The 17156-nt window shown below is 35.4% G+C and overlaps 1 protein-coding gene across 9 annotated transcripts in view; it reads right to left on the bottom strand.

Moving 5' to 3' along the window:
- Positions 1-17156, bottom strand: part of NFIB (nuclear factor I B) — a 445780-nt gene that overhangs the window by 7302 nt on the left and 421322 nt on the right. For 5 of the 9 annotated variants that reach the window (XM_029919732.1, XM_029919733.1, XM_029919736.1 and 2 more), the window contains one exon: positions 12791-12879. The exons of 3 other annotated variants lie outside the window; for them this stretch is intronic. In XM_029919732.1, the coding sequence (XP_029775592.1) occupies positions 12791-12879 (89 nt within the window). Of the gene's footprint in view, positions 1-12790; positions 12880-17156 lie in introns of those variants that run through there. One more of the 9 variants, XM_029919738.1, reaches the window with a different exon arrangement.

The raw sequence follows: 17156 nt of genomic DNA, 5'->3' as shown, positions 1-17156 counted from the left end.
ACATCCAAGTGGCTCTGAGTCTGAGGAGCTGGAAGGGAGGGGGGTTGGAAGCACACTGGGGGAAACAAGCAAACAAGGTGCTTGTCCCCCTCCAACCCTCATTTCATCTATGTTGGATTTGGGGCTGTTTAAAGAAGTTCGAAGAAGAGTTCTCAAATTGCTACTCACATAATCTCTCCTCACACAAGTATCATACGGAGAAAGATAACTCGAGATCTACTTGTATCACAAAACAACTCCATGCACCATACATTTTGGGGTGTATCTAATAAGACCACTATTTGTTTCAACCCTCATCTCAGAATGAATGGCAGCTGATTCACAGCTGCATAAATAACCAAGGACCAAGAAAACATCAAACTGATGGTTGCATACCCTGTTTTGTCATGGTCTGACTTGTAGACTTCATTTTGAGGTTTTAAATTAAGTTGAATACTTTTTCATGTTTATTTATTTTTGAAAAAGAAAGAGACAGAGTGTGAGCAAAGGAGGGAAGGCAGAGAGGGAGACACAGAATACAAAGCAGGCTCCAGGCTCTGAGCTGTCAGCACAGAGCCCAGTGTGAGGCTCAAACTCACGAACCGCGAGATCATGACCAGAGCCAAAGTCAGAGGCTTAACCGACTGAGCCACCCAGACATCCCTAAATTTAATTTAATATCCTTTACTTTTGAAACCATGAGGTGAGATGGATACAATTATTGTAACTCTCAACCTAGACACCTTCATTTTTTTTCATATTTGAATACCAAACAAAGGCACAAAAACCTTTATGGAATATTAACTTGAAGGAACAATTTTGTCAAAACAAACAAAACAAAACAAAACAAAAATTTGGATTAAAAAAAGGACCTTATACATACAACTTCTTTTACTCTGGTCATACCTCTAGGTGCATATTTTGGATTTGATATTTCAACAGAAAAAATTTCACAATGACCTTCTGTGCCCAAGAGATTTTATGATTAGACTATGAGCCCCATGACAACCAAGCCCATCTCTCTCTGTTGTCCACTTAATGTAACACCAGCACATGGCAGATGGGATAAACAAATCACTTAAGTGTTCCAAATCATACCCAACTACAAATTTTTTAAAAGCGTGGCACATAATCATCACATATTTGCATGAATAGATTGTGATTTGGCCCCCTATTAAAAGAAAGTCAGCATCTCTAAACTTAAAATTAGAGACGCTTAGTATTAACAAAAATTAACTCTTGGGGAATCATCAAACAAGAATTCAAAGGAGGAATAATTCAAACTAAAAAGTTATGTCCTCATGATCTGAAGGAAAGTCGTAACTCTAAAGAACTAGAATAGTTATCGAAACTCTTTTCCAAGAGACTTAATTATTTTCACATATTTCTCTCTTCCCACACACATCTTCCGTTTCTGTGTTTTACATGATTGATCGGGAGAGAATGTTATATGATACATCATGAAAGCTATTTTCCCCTCAACTGTAATTTCACTGCACTCTGTTATACAGTACAATTACAGCATTTATTACTTCATATCATAATTACCTGTATCTGTGATAATCTTACTGACTGAAATGTAAGCGCCATAAAGAAAATGACTTTGTCTTATCAATTCTTGTAGAGTCTGACTATCACTGATGCTAATTATTTCTTAGCAAATAAAATAAATTACAAAAACATGTATCTATAATTTTGAACCCCACATGGGATGCGTGTATGAAAAAGAAAAAGGCCTACTGAAATTGATAAAATCCTTGACAGTAAAAGACAATGTAAATAAGCAGATCACTTCACAAAATTGAGTCCCAAGTTAAATGGCTCTAGAAAGTCATTTAGAGATTGAGAGATTGCATTCCTTAGGAAAAGTAACGTGTATTTTAATGACTAAAAATAGATGTGACTCCTTACACAGAGAAGTGGGTCTCACTAATGGCAGAAAAGACAAGAATTCAGGGTTTATTTTGCAATAGCTTTCTTATGAGGTTCTAGAAAGAGATATGTATTATTCTTTGGAAAATGCTCAATAAAAACAAATGGATGCCAGTGACTAACAGGCATTCTCTAGCTGCAGAATATCTATGTTTACCTCAATCTTTCAAACCTCCCATCCTATATTATGACCATGTCAAAATTGCAGTGTGCAATATATTTGTCAATACTGTTCATGAACCTTTGGGGGGAAATAAATCTCAAACATTAACACTACGCAGACCTCATATATGAGTTTTACAAGTCTCTTATTGGCAATTTATAGGTGAGGTTCAAAACTACAAGGCACAGACATTCCTTAGAGCTTTTTGGTAGTCTTATTGAAAAAAAAAAGTCTGTTAAAACAAAATAAAAAATTTTGATAACAGTGTAAAAAAAGTTTAATCAAACAAGAAAACCTAGATTATTTCAACTCAAAAAAGAATGCCTCAAATTGCATAGTTTTTTCAGGTAAAAATGCAGTGAGCGCTACTTCTGTACCGAACTCCCTCTGTATAAACCAATGTTAAAGATCACCAGTATGGGTAAAATAGACACACATATTCAGATTTATCTCCATATATAAGCTCATTATATGTAAAGTGCTTAATAGTTTTAATTCACAATGGAGAAAGAATTATCTTATGTCCGATCCAATAATCTGTGCCTCTATGTATTAAGAGATGTGCGAACATAACTGAAAGATCTCAAAATATTCAAGGTCAAATTAAGCTACTACAGCCGATAGATGTTCAAACACACACAGACTGTTTTCATTCCATTTTCCATTGCCAAATCACCCTTTCTGTAGGCAAACAGAAGATAAGTGTAACTAAAAGTTGAAAGCACACCTTTAGAAAATATATAAAGGCCATACCATTAAAAATGGAAAAGAATATAAAGTACTTAAAAAAAAAAAACAAGCACAAAAAATCCAGAAAGATACTTTGTACCTTAACACAAAGGAGAATTCACCCCAATGACTTCTACTCTATGTATATAATGAGATATTTCATTATACACAAACCAAGTATAAGTTAAATCAAAATTGTAAGAGATAAAATGTCTGATGTCATGGATAGCATTTTCACATTATTCTCACTGGATGCATGATGTGCTGCCTCAAAAAGGGAAGAAGCACAGAAATGAGGTATTTCGACCTTACCCTGATCAGACTACTTCGGAAGCCATGTGTAGCTTCCAGGCATCACTCTTCAAGAGAAACAAACTCTATGACATTTCTTTGATGAAGAAACTCACCAAGTCATGCCATTTGAGGAAGGGAGACCGGGAAGACACAATAGTTGAATTGGAAAGAAATGTAGACTTGTTTTGAATAGGTCAGGGGAAAAGAATAAGCATAAAGGGAGAAACTTCCAAAGATAACCATGCTGAGGGCCTACTATGAGCAAGACACCATGCTGGGCGTTCTACATATGCTACCTCACTGGATTTTCTCAGTGAACTCTTGAGATTGCCATTGTCCCCATTTCACAGGTGAGAAAACTGAGGTTTAACTTGTCCTGAGTTACTCACCTAGCTCTCAGATATGAATCAGTTCTGATTCCCATGGCCATTTAACTATATTTTACTGTTTCCCTGGAAGGTCAGACATTGACCCTACATTAGAAAAAGCTTTTGAACAGACTTTCCTCAAGGCAGTATTTGCTTCAGGAGACCGTGAATTTCCCATGCCCCCACACAGCTGGATCATAACTTAAGAAATGGTGCAGTAGACTTGTGCAGAGAATATGTGTTTGGTCTAGGCAATCAAGGAACTCTGAAATTCAATATAGATTCTCTGAAAACAAATCCAGTTGAAGTTGTATTAGAGTGACCTTATGGTGAGAATTACAGGGTAAAAAGATACCCATTTCTTCCTTTTAAAAATGATACACTATTTACATATTTCATATCCATGGATAAATTGGACAAAGGAGTTGGTCTTTGCACGTACAAGCAGTAAACAGACTCTATACCAGTCAATGAAAGAAAGAGAGAAAATTGCTCTGGGCAAGTCAACATTTAATGGTTGTGTTTTCTAGAATTTTGCAAGACTGTGTTTTCTAGGCCTAAAAGAATTGGGCCCTTGACTTTTACCTCAGTAACCACCCAAGAATCATGGAGTGCCAAGTAAACATATATGGAGTAATTAAGTAAGGAACTAAACAACATCAAAGGCTTTACAACTATGCCTTGAAATAAGAGCTATCTGAAGAATGGCAAAATTCATTTATTACTCGTCTGTGTTTATCTGGGTTGGGTAGCCCATTTGTCAAGCATTTTATAAAATGTGAAAGTATCCAGCACACTAATACTTTTTAGGGCACTAATAATATTGCCCATTTAGTTTTCACATATTGATATAATCCTAAACTGCTATATTTGCTTCAAAGGTACTCTTTCAAGAAGCATAAAAAACATTATAAGAATGAAGCACAAAAAATTTTATGTATTCAGGAATACCTCAACTCTACTAGGAGCTACATTACTTATAGATAGAAATAACAATAAGCAAAATAACTACCGTAATTTAAGAGAAGGATTCGCCTTTAATTCCTTTGCACCTGTTTTAGATATCTCCAAAAAGAAAAGTTTTTCACTTCCTCAGCTAAACATTCCTAATTTTATAGCTACAATAATTAACACATTGGTATTGGTATCTTTCTCCCAATATGCACAACAATTTCCCCTACTAATAACTAAAATCTACCTGGAAAAACCAATCATGGGCAGGTTAATTAAGTATAATTAAGTTAGAAAAGCCATGCTGTCCTGAATTGTGTATGTATGCATTTGACTGGCTGCTTGCTTCAACATAATACATAGATGTGTCTTAGGAAAACATGCTAGCTCACACCAGTTGAATGAATATTTAATCTAAGTAGTATTTAAGGACCTATATATTTAAGAACTATTATATGTTATTCCATAATAAGAATATATGTTTAAACTTATTAATGTATTAGGACGAAAAAATGGTCTTAGGAATATACTAGTTGCTAGTACTTATATGGTGTGCATTTTTGGCCAAGCACTGTTTTATGGATTTTCAATTCTCTTAATAAATCTATGAGAAAAGTACTAGTTTTATTCTGATTTTACTGACGAGGGAACTGGAGCTAGAAAGTTAGGTGCCTTGCCCAAGTCATGCTGCTATGGAGCTACAGAAGCCAGGATTTAAACTCTAGCAGTGAGGTTCTAAGGTCTACATTCTTACCCACTACACTTCACCTCACTTCCCTTTTTTGTGAAACACACTTCACTTTTTCACTGGGCAAAAGTTTACACTATCCCTAAATTATATAACAGATTCTATGAATTAAGGTCCATATCATTGAAAACACTGAAATTCCCAGAGAAGTAAAACTCTAGAGTCCAAATTTTAACACAAATAACTGTATCGATTTATCCAATTCCAGGTGCTTTTCACCTGAATACATTATTTGCCTTTGTTTCTGTACCTACAGATGTGGCTTGATGTCAATAATTTGCTTGTTGAGTTCTACCTCAGATGAGGCTAAACTAGAAGTAAAATACACAAAGTGCTTTACACAGGTCTTGGGTTTCTTCGATTTATTTCCCCCATTTTTAAGGATCATTATTGCTATCTGAATGATCCTATTTGCATGCAAGATGATTTCTAATGATTATTACTATTTGTAATAATCTGTATCGGAAAGCTCCCTGGTCGGCTCTTACCTGAACTGCAAAGTACTCTTGTGGGCTCTCTGGGAAACACCAAATATCATAAACTGCAGGCGGCTCATGGAATTATTCTAACTGAAAGCAATAGCACTTCATAGTAATGAAAAAGAAATGTATTTGTTTCTTAACTAAGTAGGTAAACAGCTTTCTTTATTGCTACTCTTGGGGGACCAACGATTTTGGAAATAACATATCAAAACGGTAGGCCATCAAAGCTCATTAATTTATATTCAGTTGTTTCAGATGTGTTTTGTTATTGGAGTATGCTGGATTGAATGCTAACTTTAGCCTGTGTGAACAGTAGCATTTTCTAAGTAAAATAATGACTTATGCCAATGAAATATTTTATCTAATGAAGAGCACAGGGCAGCGAAGTAATCAGGGCATATTACTGCAGCTAAATATGAAATGTGGTCACTCTTTTAGCAAAAAGCTTTTACAAAATCCTAAAAGACCCTTCAGTAAGGCAACCGGTATACTTAAAAGTAACAAAAATGTATTTCTTTAAAATGTTTACTTTACACATAAAAACGTAAGTTCTCTAATTAGGCCAAATTAAGTCGATTTGTAAAACAAAAAAAAAGTTTGATATTTTTTCAGGTCTTAGAACTGAAGATGAAAGAGAATTACTACAAAGGTGGCCAATTGTAAATAAATCACAGTACACACATGCACACAACGGCAACGTTTTACGTGGCTGTGGGAGGTTTCAGCCAATTAAAACATCTAGCGTGATCAGGCTCCCAGTAGTTATCCGAGCTCCTCCCACAGACTGTACCGCAGCAGAGAGCCGACACGTGGGTTTCCATCCTCTCTCCGTCTGTATTCCCCTCGGTCCCCGGGGTTGCCTTCAGTGCTATTGTTGCCAGTGCGCCTGCTCCCCTTATTAGCATATGTGAGTCTCCAACCGCAGACAAAATTCTCCACAAAAATACTGCTCCCAAATAGTGCCTTTCACTACAGAAAATCACCCACGGCATACTAAATTAAAAAGAAATGTTAAGTTTTACACAAGAGCAAAAGCTTGTTCTTTCCCAAGGGATTTTCATTTAAAAGACAAAATCAGTGTTATTTGTACAATTTCACCTCTAAACAACAGAACTTCTTTGTATCAGAATTCGGAATCATAAAATCACAACTGATTAAGAAACTGAACACATTGTTTATATTATGCCTACTCATCTATGTGCAGAGAGACTCACATGTGCAAAAAAAAAATCTTCCTTCACGTAAAACAAAAATTAACGAGGGAGTAACTAACTTTCTACAAATTTCCAAATATTCAAAATTTGTGTTCTTTGATTTCTTGAACTTAAACAGGCTTTTGCCTTTTCTTTTTTCAGATGTTTATTAGATATTTACTCATTCATATGCTTCCTTATCTAAGTAAATATGACTGAAAAAATTCACAATATACCTACTAATAGCACTGGCAAACATGAAAAGCAAAAGGTCAGTTCATAAAAGGGGCATTGGCTGCTGAGCGGACTCCTGAGGGACATAATGCATATGTAAATCTGGCACTTGACTAAAACATCTTCAAATAAAGTAGGTGTGTAAGGTACTTCTTTCGTTGCAAAGGGTTAATAGGCAAGGTTTACGTTTGGGAATTTTCTGAATCATGCTCCGCCCTCTCCTGTAGTGCAGCCAAAAATCATCTGACAGGAAACATAAGATTAAGTTTGTCCTACCTAAGCGAACAAAGAGTGCTCTGAACAGGCCACCGGTTTACTGCAGAGCGGGAACTTTTCTAATCCTGCTGGAATCCGCAGTGCTGCTCAGAAAATATCATGGAAAAAGTTGTTTTCTTTCCTCTAACATCTTGTCTCTGGATCATCTCATTTTGGTCACACTGCAGATCCTGCTGCTTCTCCCATAAAGGTTAACTTAAAGCTCCAAACATAATCATGTGGAAAATGGACATTATTGATTCCTATGGTCCATTGTTCCCCTATCCTAAGTCCCTGAAGTTCAAGTTCAATCTGGAATTACATCATGTCTGGTTTCTCCTGGTTACCAGACGGCTTGAGACGTGACCACAGCTACAGAAAAAACAAACAGCCTTCTTCACGCTTCGGCTCCCCTATCGATTCAAACGTAAACTTTTTTCTTTCTCTCAAGTATGCTTCAAGTATGGAGCATGGTTAATTTAGAGATTAAGTTCCAAATTAGATTATCTAATGGCATCTTAATGGATTGCTGACCCATTTCCTGTGGGATGGCAGCATGCAAGTCTGGCTGGAATACAATTAATTTCTTAGGAAGTGTTCTGAAGAGTTTCCTAGATAAAAAGGAAATGTTGTGTTGTGCAAATCTTTCTTTAAACGGAGAAAGTTAGGCAACACTACTGCAAACCCCAATGTATTTTCCAACAGCCAGATCACTGATACTGTGTGTGTGTGTGTGTGTGTGTGTGTGTGCGCGTGCACGCGCACGAACACTGGATCCAGGGTGTTTTTAAGAATGATAATATTTTTTATTTCATAACAGGTGCAAATAACTTTTGATAAGAATGGAGCAATTCCTTTAAAGAGAATATTCAAACCCAAAGAACAACACTAGCTAGCGGCCCCAGTACCAAACAGCGCACACGTGTGTTTTTGGCTTTTGCAATTCTCCTCCTTGAACCAAAGATTCTTCCATGCATCTACCTGATCAGCACATCTATCATAGTCCCAGAGTGGTGCTAGGGGCCCAGAATGGTGTGTAAAGAGTTGAACATTTTGAACACACTTTAGAGCTGACAGCTGAAAAGTAAATGCAGCACTCTGAGAACAGAGCTCCCCCCAGGAACTCCAGGAGCAACCCAGCTGTTGTGCCGTAGTTAGGTGTCAAGATAACACACTGAAAGTAGGAAATGCTAACCTAGTGAATTTGTAGGGATGGTCTAAGTGTAAGGTTGAAATAAGAGTTAACTCTTAATACTACTGACGGACAGGAAACACAATGCATTTCCTCAAAAAACGTGCTGTGTGTGTGTGTGTATACACATGCACATATATGTTCATGCACACACATGTGTGATCCACGCATGAACACACATGCATCTTATATGCACACACATATTTACATACAAACATGGTTTGCAACCCAATATTGAAGATTATTTTTGTTCTTATATCTCTGAGGACATATACTTTACAAAGACCATCTTATGGGCAGAGAAAGAAAAGTGGTAAATGGTTGAGGTCAGTGTTATGCAAATAAGATGCTATGTATGAGGTGAATGCTCCTACCCCTTCCTTTTGCTCCCCTTCCCACCCTGGACCAACCAGATCCACTCTACAGGCTGCCAAATTTCTCCTGGGAAATCAAGCAACATTCTAGAATTGCAGTAATAAACGACAATTTCTTACAAAAACATGTGTAAAGTAACTACAGAATCAAGTATTCAACTCACAGAAAGGAGCTGCTAACACATGTAACATGGAAAAGAGCAGATAAAAGTCTCTTTGGTGCCATTCAATTATGGCATCAGCAGAGACACAAAAATCCTTCCAATTATTTCAGTGAAATCTTCATTTATTCATTATTTCAGAGGCTGAGCAAATGGTTTGTGTAAACATATCCTTCAGTAACACGCACATGTTTATTTTAGCCATCTGAAGGCTTCTTCCATGTTTATATAAGCCATCAGGCACATACAGCCACTCACTTGTGGCTTTGCTTCTCTTGAAAGGGGTGAAGGGAAAGAAGAGGGAATGAAACAATAAATCCAGTTTCTCTTTTGCATAAAGCACTCCCTCCAATGTTTTAAAATAACTTCTGTTTATATTATTCTTGGATTGTCCTTCAGCTTTCTTTTTCATTCAGTTACATTGCTCTTTCATACTTGATAGTACAAACCATGTTCTGGCTATAGTTTCAAGAAAGCAAGCCAGTTAGGGAGTTAACTGTTATATTTGTTTATACCCACATAACTCACATATGCAACAGTGTCATTTGTCCACATCAGAGGACAAAGCACAGACACAACAATACCCTTATGAACAGCTTAAGCAACTCTTCCCCTATTACCCTCCCAGGAGCTAAGCCCCTCCTGACTCAAAAAATGAGCCCTTTACCAACAGACTTCACTCTGGGTTAACTGCAGTACCTGATCTTTGGTTTAGACAGAAAAATTCACCTTTTCAAGGTGCAAGCAAAACACACACACACACACACACACACACACACACACACACACACACAGCTCACAGAATTCTAAGGTCAAAACAACAAAACCTTCAGGGTAGCAACCTAATAAGTCTGTGAAAACTTTCCAATGGAGTCCGCTTTGGTTCCTAAGGGAATGTTTACACATCAGGGTGGGGGCGGGGCAGGGAGGGAGAGAGGAGGATGGGGGAAATCTAGCTTTGCAAGGCTCTCTGGCTCTCCCTCACTGCCATTTTCAGTCCTGCAAAAGGAGCTGCATTTGACAGGGAAACACCTCCATGTGTTTGGTGTAAAGCAGAAACAGAGGCCACCATGTTGGAGGGGTGGGACCAAGAAAGTAATGGCAAAAACCAACAATCACAACAAAATAAAACAAAGCAAAGCCAAAACACAAAGCAAAACCAAAACACTTTCTTTGCTTTGTCTTTTTCTACTGTAGCATCTCCAGGGATTGCCGTTTGTTAAAGACAAAAGACAACAGCCACAACAAAAATAACCTGCTATTTACTTTATGCCATTATGAAAAGTCAGATTATTTAATTCTCTGGTTGAACTGCTCTACGTTTCTCAAATATTTTCCATTTAATCAGATCCTTTTAAAGTTGTAGCAGTGCCCTGATGATTTTAGACGTCTGCGATCTGCCTTTAAAATAGTAATATTGCAGAAGTTTATGATATCCTCTTTCAATAACCTTTCTCAAATTTTTTTCATAAATGACCAGAGTACAAGCTATAAACCATGAATAAATTAAGAATATGCTGTGCCACAGACGGCTTCTCTGTATTATCAAATATGAACTCGACTTAAGCCTATTAAAAAAAAACTATAATAGAGCAAAGCAAATTGCTGTCTTATTTGAGCATATTTCTTGTAAACTGTATGATACTTAGATTTTAAGAACTGTAAGCACCTGAATCACACAGCATTTGGGACAGCCTACCACAAAGATTCAATAAACACTTGCTGCATGTACGAACATGATGCCCACCATTATCAATTATGTGCCTTCTGAATTATGATAAAAAAAGAACAAACCGAAAAGTATTAAAGCCATTCTATATATCATTATCAATCAAAAAAAGTGCTACTATCTTTGAGAGGGGAAGAAAAAAATCTTAACAAAATGAATTCTAAATTTCTTTCTGACTTCTTATAACCTGAAGCTGATTACCACACCAATTTTTTAACAAGAAGGGGTTCTGTAACGTGAACAATGCTCTCCTAAGAACTGGGTTGAATCATCATTTAATCCACTCTGATACATACGGTAATTTATTGTCCACTCACCTTTTCCTTTTCTGGGATATCAATTGTTGATTCAAAAAATTACTAGGAACTGGGTGCAGTTATATTTCAAATCACCAATAACTAATAGCTTTATCTGGCTTTAATGTACTTTATAAAGGTACTATCTTATTATAGACAAGTAAATGTCAATCAGTAATCACAGATTTAGAAGTTCACACAGTTATAGTCATATTTAAAAACATGAGTACACTCCATCTGATTTACAATTCTTATAAATATGGTAAGATTGGTATGCAAACATGGTCCATTTTGCTCCCTGACACAGAGAAAATGGAATATGAGAAAATTATTTAATAAAATTAAATAAAAACATGGTATCTTCAAATCCAATTAATTTAAAACTGATTAAGACTATTTAAATAAGACATTTTCACTGGATTTAATTTGTATTCTTATTAAGACTATTTAATAAATAAGATGTTTTCCTTGTGCTTATTTTCTTTTTTATAAGTATATGCTTATATTTTTTCCAAATGGAGGAATTATATAGGCTTCTTGGGAAAGAAATTAAAATATGTGAAAATGTATACCTTTTAAAGTGAATGCTATGCCAATCTTTAAGAAGAGAAAAAGTAATATCATATTCATTTGAGGAAGTGCATTAACAAAAACTCATGAAGTTTTGAAAACAGAATCCAACTAGCTTTCTCTGTTTTCCCCTGAGGAAAAGTGGACACTCTGTTAATTCAATTCTTTTAAATTCTCTTCAACAGCTTCTATCAAGTGAAATTGAGATGAGCAGCTCATCTGCAACTGAGTTTTGAGCATGTACTTTTGCAGTAGGCATTAGAATCATAGCAGCGTTGGAAAATGATGTTGGCCTACTTTTGGTGAACTCTGTATGGGATTCCCTCACTCTTCTCTAGAAATTTTTATTTCTAACTACATATGATTATACCATGGATTTTAATTATTTAATTTGTCAATTTGACACAATTCGTTCTTTATTAAAATAATATGCAAGAGGCTGATTCAGTACTACTTTCCAAAACCAATACACAAGACAATATCAAAACTAGTTTTGAAGATGAAGTTTTAGGATCATTTCCTCAGTCAACCAAATAAATTCAGTTCTCGATGATTCATATCAATGAACAGAGTAAACCAACTTCCTTCTTTAGCTATTGATTTCAACAATCTTCTGACTTCAAAATTAATGAGTGCTGCTAATAACAGTTAAATTAGCTAATTTGAAAATTTTCTTGTAACTTTTCCCCTCAGACAGGGGAATCACTGAATAGTAAAATGGTTTAAAGTTAGCAGTAGAGGAAAGAGCTGAAATGAGAAGAATCTAGAATGTGAAAAACCAATGCTTTAATAGACCTCAAATAGCTGAAAAATCTTCCCTAAAGCTATGATTTCATTTTTTAGGTCCTGAAATCTAAGTGTCAAATCGTCTCCCTGCCCCCTCCCCCAAATTATAAATTGTTGAAAACATTTCACATCACTTAGAAATTCCAATGATCAATGAGCAGATGTTACAGTCCCAAATTAATCCGAAGTTGCATTGACAAAAGAAATACAGGAGGAGGATAGGGAAAGAGGGACGGTATAGCCAAGACAACTAAATTTTCAACATATATTTTCTGTAACGCTAGTTAAAAACAAACACTATAGCCCATGTAAGTTTAGGTGTAAGTGTAGGGTTGGAAATAATTAAAATGTTACCTTTGCCAAGTAATTCCCAATGTATCCTCACTGGTACTGGGGTATAAATGCCTGCCGTTTTGATTCATGGTCCAGTCACAAATCCTCAGCTGTCAATTGAAACCTAGCAGTCAGATATGGATCGAGCAGTACTACAGTTTTTAGTATTTAAATGAACACATGCAAACCAGTACTGTACATGGCATTAACCTTACTTTCCCAAGAGGCAACTTAAAGAAAAAAAAAAAAGCAAAAGAAAACCTTACTGCAAAGCAAAATTCCTAGACTCTTTTTTTAGAAAAAGCTACGGCAATATGCTGCTCTATTAATTAAAGCATACAAGAGAAATGAGTGCTTAGAACATAACAATTAGCCATTATTAGAGTACAAATTGAGCTGAAATAAAAGCAAACGTTAATATTCAATAGAGATATATTTTAGGAAGAAAATTTTTTTAAAAAGCTTTTTTTATGCGACATACCAAATAATCTGCACTGAGAAAAATAATCAATAACTTTAAGCATGCAGTTCGCAAAACACAGGAGACATGCAGTTTAGAGAAGTAAAGGTCCCACCTTATACATTCTCCCTAGCTAATGTTTAGAAGCATCAAGGTATTCCTTTCTAGATGTTTCCTAATTTCGCTTTAGTCAGTCACACTTTTAGGAGTTGATAAGAATTTCTACTTTTATTTTAAACTCAGAGTAATGGCATTTAAAATGCTTTACCACATCTGAATAGAGCCAGGAATGCACTGAGTACAAGCTGAAACAAATTGTTCCCAGATCTCGGAATCATCAGCTCTGCCCTTTGGAAGAGGGTTCGAGAAACCCTATCCAGCTCTGTTTGGTTCACAGCTGCCCTACAGTGCTAGCAGATTTATTGAAAAGATATATTGCTTATTTTTATGCTTAAGAAAGTAAACTTATCTGGCTTGGGAGGGGAGGAAACCCCACTAGAAAATCATGGTTTATAATTGTTAGATCGCCTTGCTGTAAATTAACTGCATGTTGCATTGAAAAGATGATTTACTCACGGCGATCTGCTGATTGTGTTTGCTGTTTTTTAGTGAGAATTTCTACAAGGGGAGGATTGCAGCCAGAGTGCCTTCAAACTAATGATAAATTATTGTAATCCTTTCTGATAATGCAATGTTTAAACAAAATTGGCTATTAAGAACCTTTACCTTCCTGTTAGACCAATGAGTTTCTATACATTGTAAGTAATAGTGATTCTGGAGTTTTAAAATAATCATTTTGTACTCTTTTCTACAGATCTATGAGCCTCCAAATATACCATCTAATATTTCCAAAACGTGTTTTCATTATATTGATATTTTAGGTGAAAGCAATATTATAAAGAACTGAAAAAATTCCCTTAAGGTAAGTAAGTAGGTAGGCAGGTCAGTAAACAGATGGCCAGATAAACAGATTGATAGACAAGCAGATTCTTCTCGGAATGTACTCATAAAGGAGCCATAAACCAGCAAGGAAATTAAATTAGGATGAAAAGTATTCTTAAAATGGAGTATAATACTTGCATAATGGAGAAAAATGTGTGCTTGATTAGTTTTAAAATCGAACAAGAAACGAACTTTATGGCAAGATTCTTTTTAAGTTCTCAACATGGATCATCTAATCAGAAATGCTGTCTGATGGGGCAATCTTGTTTTTTTACAGTAACAGTAAGCCAACTGTTTCAAAATGCATCTTCTTAAAGCAGTACTATGAAAAAGATCTAAAAACAGCTGAAAAAAACTTGACTTTGTGTAAAGGTTACCTGAGGGACCACTTATTGATTCTGCTCTAGTCAATGGAATTCCTAGTTTTCGGTCAATTAAACATTCTCAAGAAGGGGAAGTATATTCAGGCAGAGTTCATGATAATTCTGCAAATTGGTGAATTTCTGTGGGGCTCTCAGCTTAGATTGGAGAAATCTTCTGAAACAGATGCTTTTACAAAGTCAGGTGAACTTAAATATTACTCACTGATTAACTGAATTGTCTCACAAACAATGACAGGAACACTATATCTTTGGAGGAATACGCTTGTAAATTGCTTAGTATTTTGTTGTTCATGTTGCTAACGTTTCATTTGTCTGTTTACCTAAACACTTGACATCCTAAAAAATGGGTCATCTTTGGCTACATTTGTAACATTTAAAATCAATATGTTTTGGGGATTTTCTTTCCTAAGAGTAGTCCCACAGGGGTTAAACCTGACCATAGCTCTTCACTTTCATCCATACCTAAGAAAAATTCAATAGGGATAATTTTTTCCAAACAGAAAATTTGATGAAGTATTTACAAAACAATCACCAAACATAGTAGTCAGTAATAATTTAGATGCCGAAGAAATTGGCAGAATATTAATCAGTATTCAATTAATTTCTTCTCAGTTACTGAAAATGAAAAATATAAATTATATTTATTTAGCTATTTAGATTGTGGAACAGCATTATCAGGATTTCCAGAAGTTTTGGGGGAGACCTGTTTATACATGCTTACGTGTTATAAATTACTTAGACCAGGTCACGTTAGCAAGACCCTCTCTCTTTATGTTTTTTCTTAATTTATTAATTAACCTTCTTTTGCATAAAGCATTTTTGAATTAGTGAACTTCCGGATGAGGTGAAATTTTAAACGTGATGGTGCGGCAGGGAAAATGAATAATTAGAATAGAAATGACTCTTCACTGAAGATTTCCATGACATTATTCCTAATAAGATCCATTACTAAGACTCTGTTTAAAGAAGATTGTTCTGACTCAGCAAATTTTGAATGGATTCCAGGTGATAAAAGGTTAATGCTGGGTATATTAAAGCTTCTTTTGGGGGGGGGTGTTACATGTTCTTAGTAGAAGTCGCTATTCTCAACAGCATAAACTTTTTATATTATGCTCTAAATATATTTAAAATAATAGATGATCATGCTATTTGAGGTTGGGGAGATATTCCTCAACTTCTGTCCTGTGCAAGAGTGTGTTATATAATTTAGCTATCAATTCCCTTTAAATTAAGTATTAAAACATTAATTTTAAGGAGTACACAGGCTTCAATAAGGCTGTAATGGTTTTTTTAAAGTATTTTCTTCCAAAAAAAAAAAAGGAAATTACTTGTTTCCTCCAATAGTAATCAAATAGAAAACACTAGGTACAGATTAGTTTAGAAATTTAGTCTGAGAAAGTTATGTTTAAATGGAAGTGGACTGCTATTCCTATTTTTGTAACATACCTTTGACAGACCTGAGCATAAGCATGTTTTATAGAAATGCACACTCCCATAAATAATTTTAATTCTTTAATTTTATACATCTACCAATATGAAATTAGATTGTCTAGAAAACTGAGGTAAAATTTATATTAAACAATTATGCCCAGAATTCCAAAAGCAAGAAGAACGTGAAGTGAAGTAAGAAAGTAAGATTGTCCTCCAGAAAAGCTATGAGCGAAGCGTTAAGGTTGAAAAAGTCCAACCAACTAAGGAAGAAGTGAAGGTCAAGTTCCTGCCTATGTTCTTAGATTGGCATTCAGTCATGTCTCTGGAGTGAAAAACTTGTTCATTCCTTGCCTACAAAGATAGGTCCAACCAGTTTTTTCAAAAGTCTACATTAAAAAAAAACACCTAAGATTTGGGTCATTATCCTTTCTTACGCTACACTCACATAGTCATGTACGTAGCTGACAGCCATAAAGAATCAATATTGCTTGTGATTTCAGAGTTAAGATTTTGTTTATTCAAAGGAGGACTTTCCATTGTTATTAACAGGGGCTTTTGTTAAATGTTTAGCAATTAGCTTTGGGAACAGAAGAAAGAAGGTAAGCAAAATGTTCTATTTTGCTAGACTCAGCAAACAGGCCTATGTACTAACAGTCCCCCGTGATGACAACAGCTCTCAGTTGAACCAATAAACCATTAAGCTGTAAACAGAATAATCAACACAGGCAAATTTACCTTCTCACTTATTTTCTTTTAAAGTTTACAGTGACCCTCACGGGACTATCTCGAAAGGTGTGTTTTACCTGCTTAGTTTTTTTTTTTTTTCATTTCTCCAGATAGCTTCAAGGAAACAGATTTTTGAGGGGTAGAGGTGCTTTTGAAGGGGTGTTTAAGAAGATTAAAACTCCAGTATTCAAACTCTCCTCTAACTCCTGGGTTAGTAGAGTTTTATCTTATTGTTTTTATTAATTACTCACCATGGAGCAAATAAAATGGCCTCTGAATGAACAAGCAGAATGTTCAGAATAAAACTGTTATATGTAAGACATATAACACATTTTTAAAAAGATATTCAAGATCATCCTAGTCTAATGTCAACTTCTGAAACCCATGCTTCTTGATATTTAACTTAATTAGCACAGTAGAATTATGTTAAATGGGTATGCATAGC

Source organism: Suricata suricatta, chromosome 13, assembly GCF_006229205.1.
Source record: "Suricata suricatta isolate VVHF042 chromosome 13, meerkat_22Aug2017_6uvM2_HiC, whole genome shotgun sequence".
NCBI classification, from domain to species: domain Eukaryota; kingdom Metazoa; phylum Chordata; class Mammalia; order Carnivora; family Herpestidae; genus Suricata; species Suricata suricatta.
The sequence above is the reverse complement of the archived record's forward strand: the minus strand, read 5'-3'. Positions and strand labels throughout refer to the sequence as shown.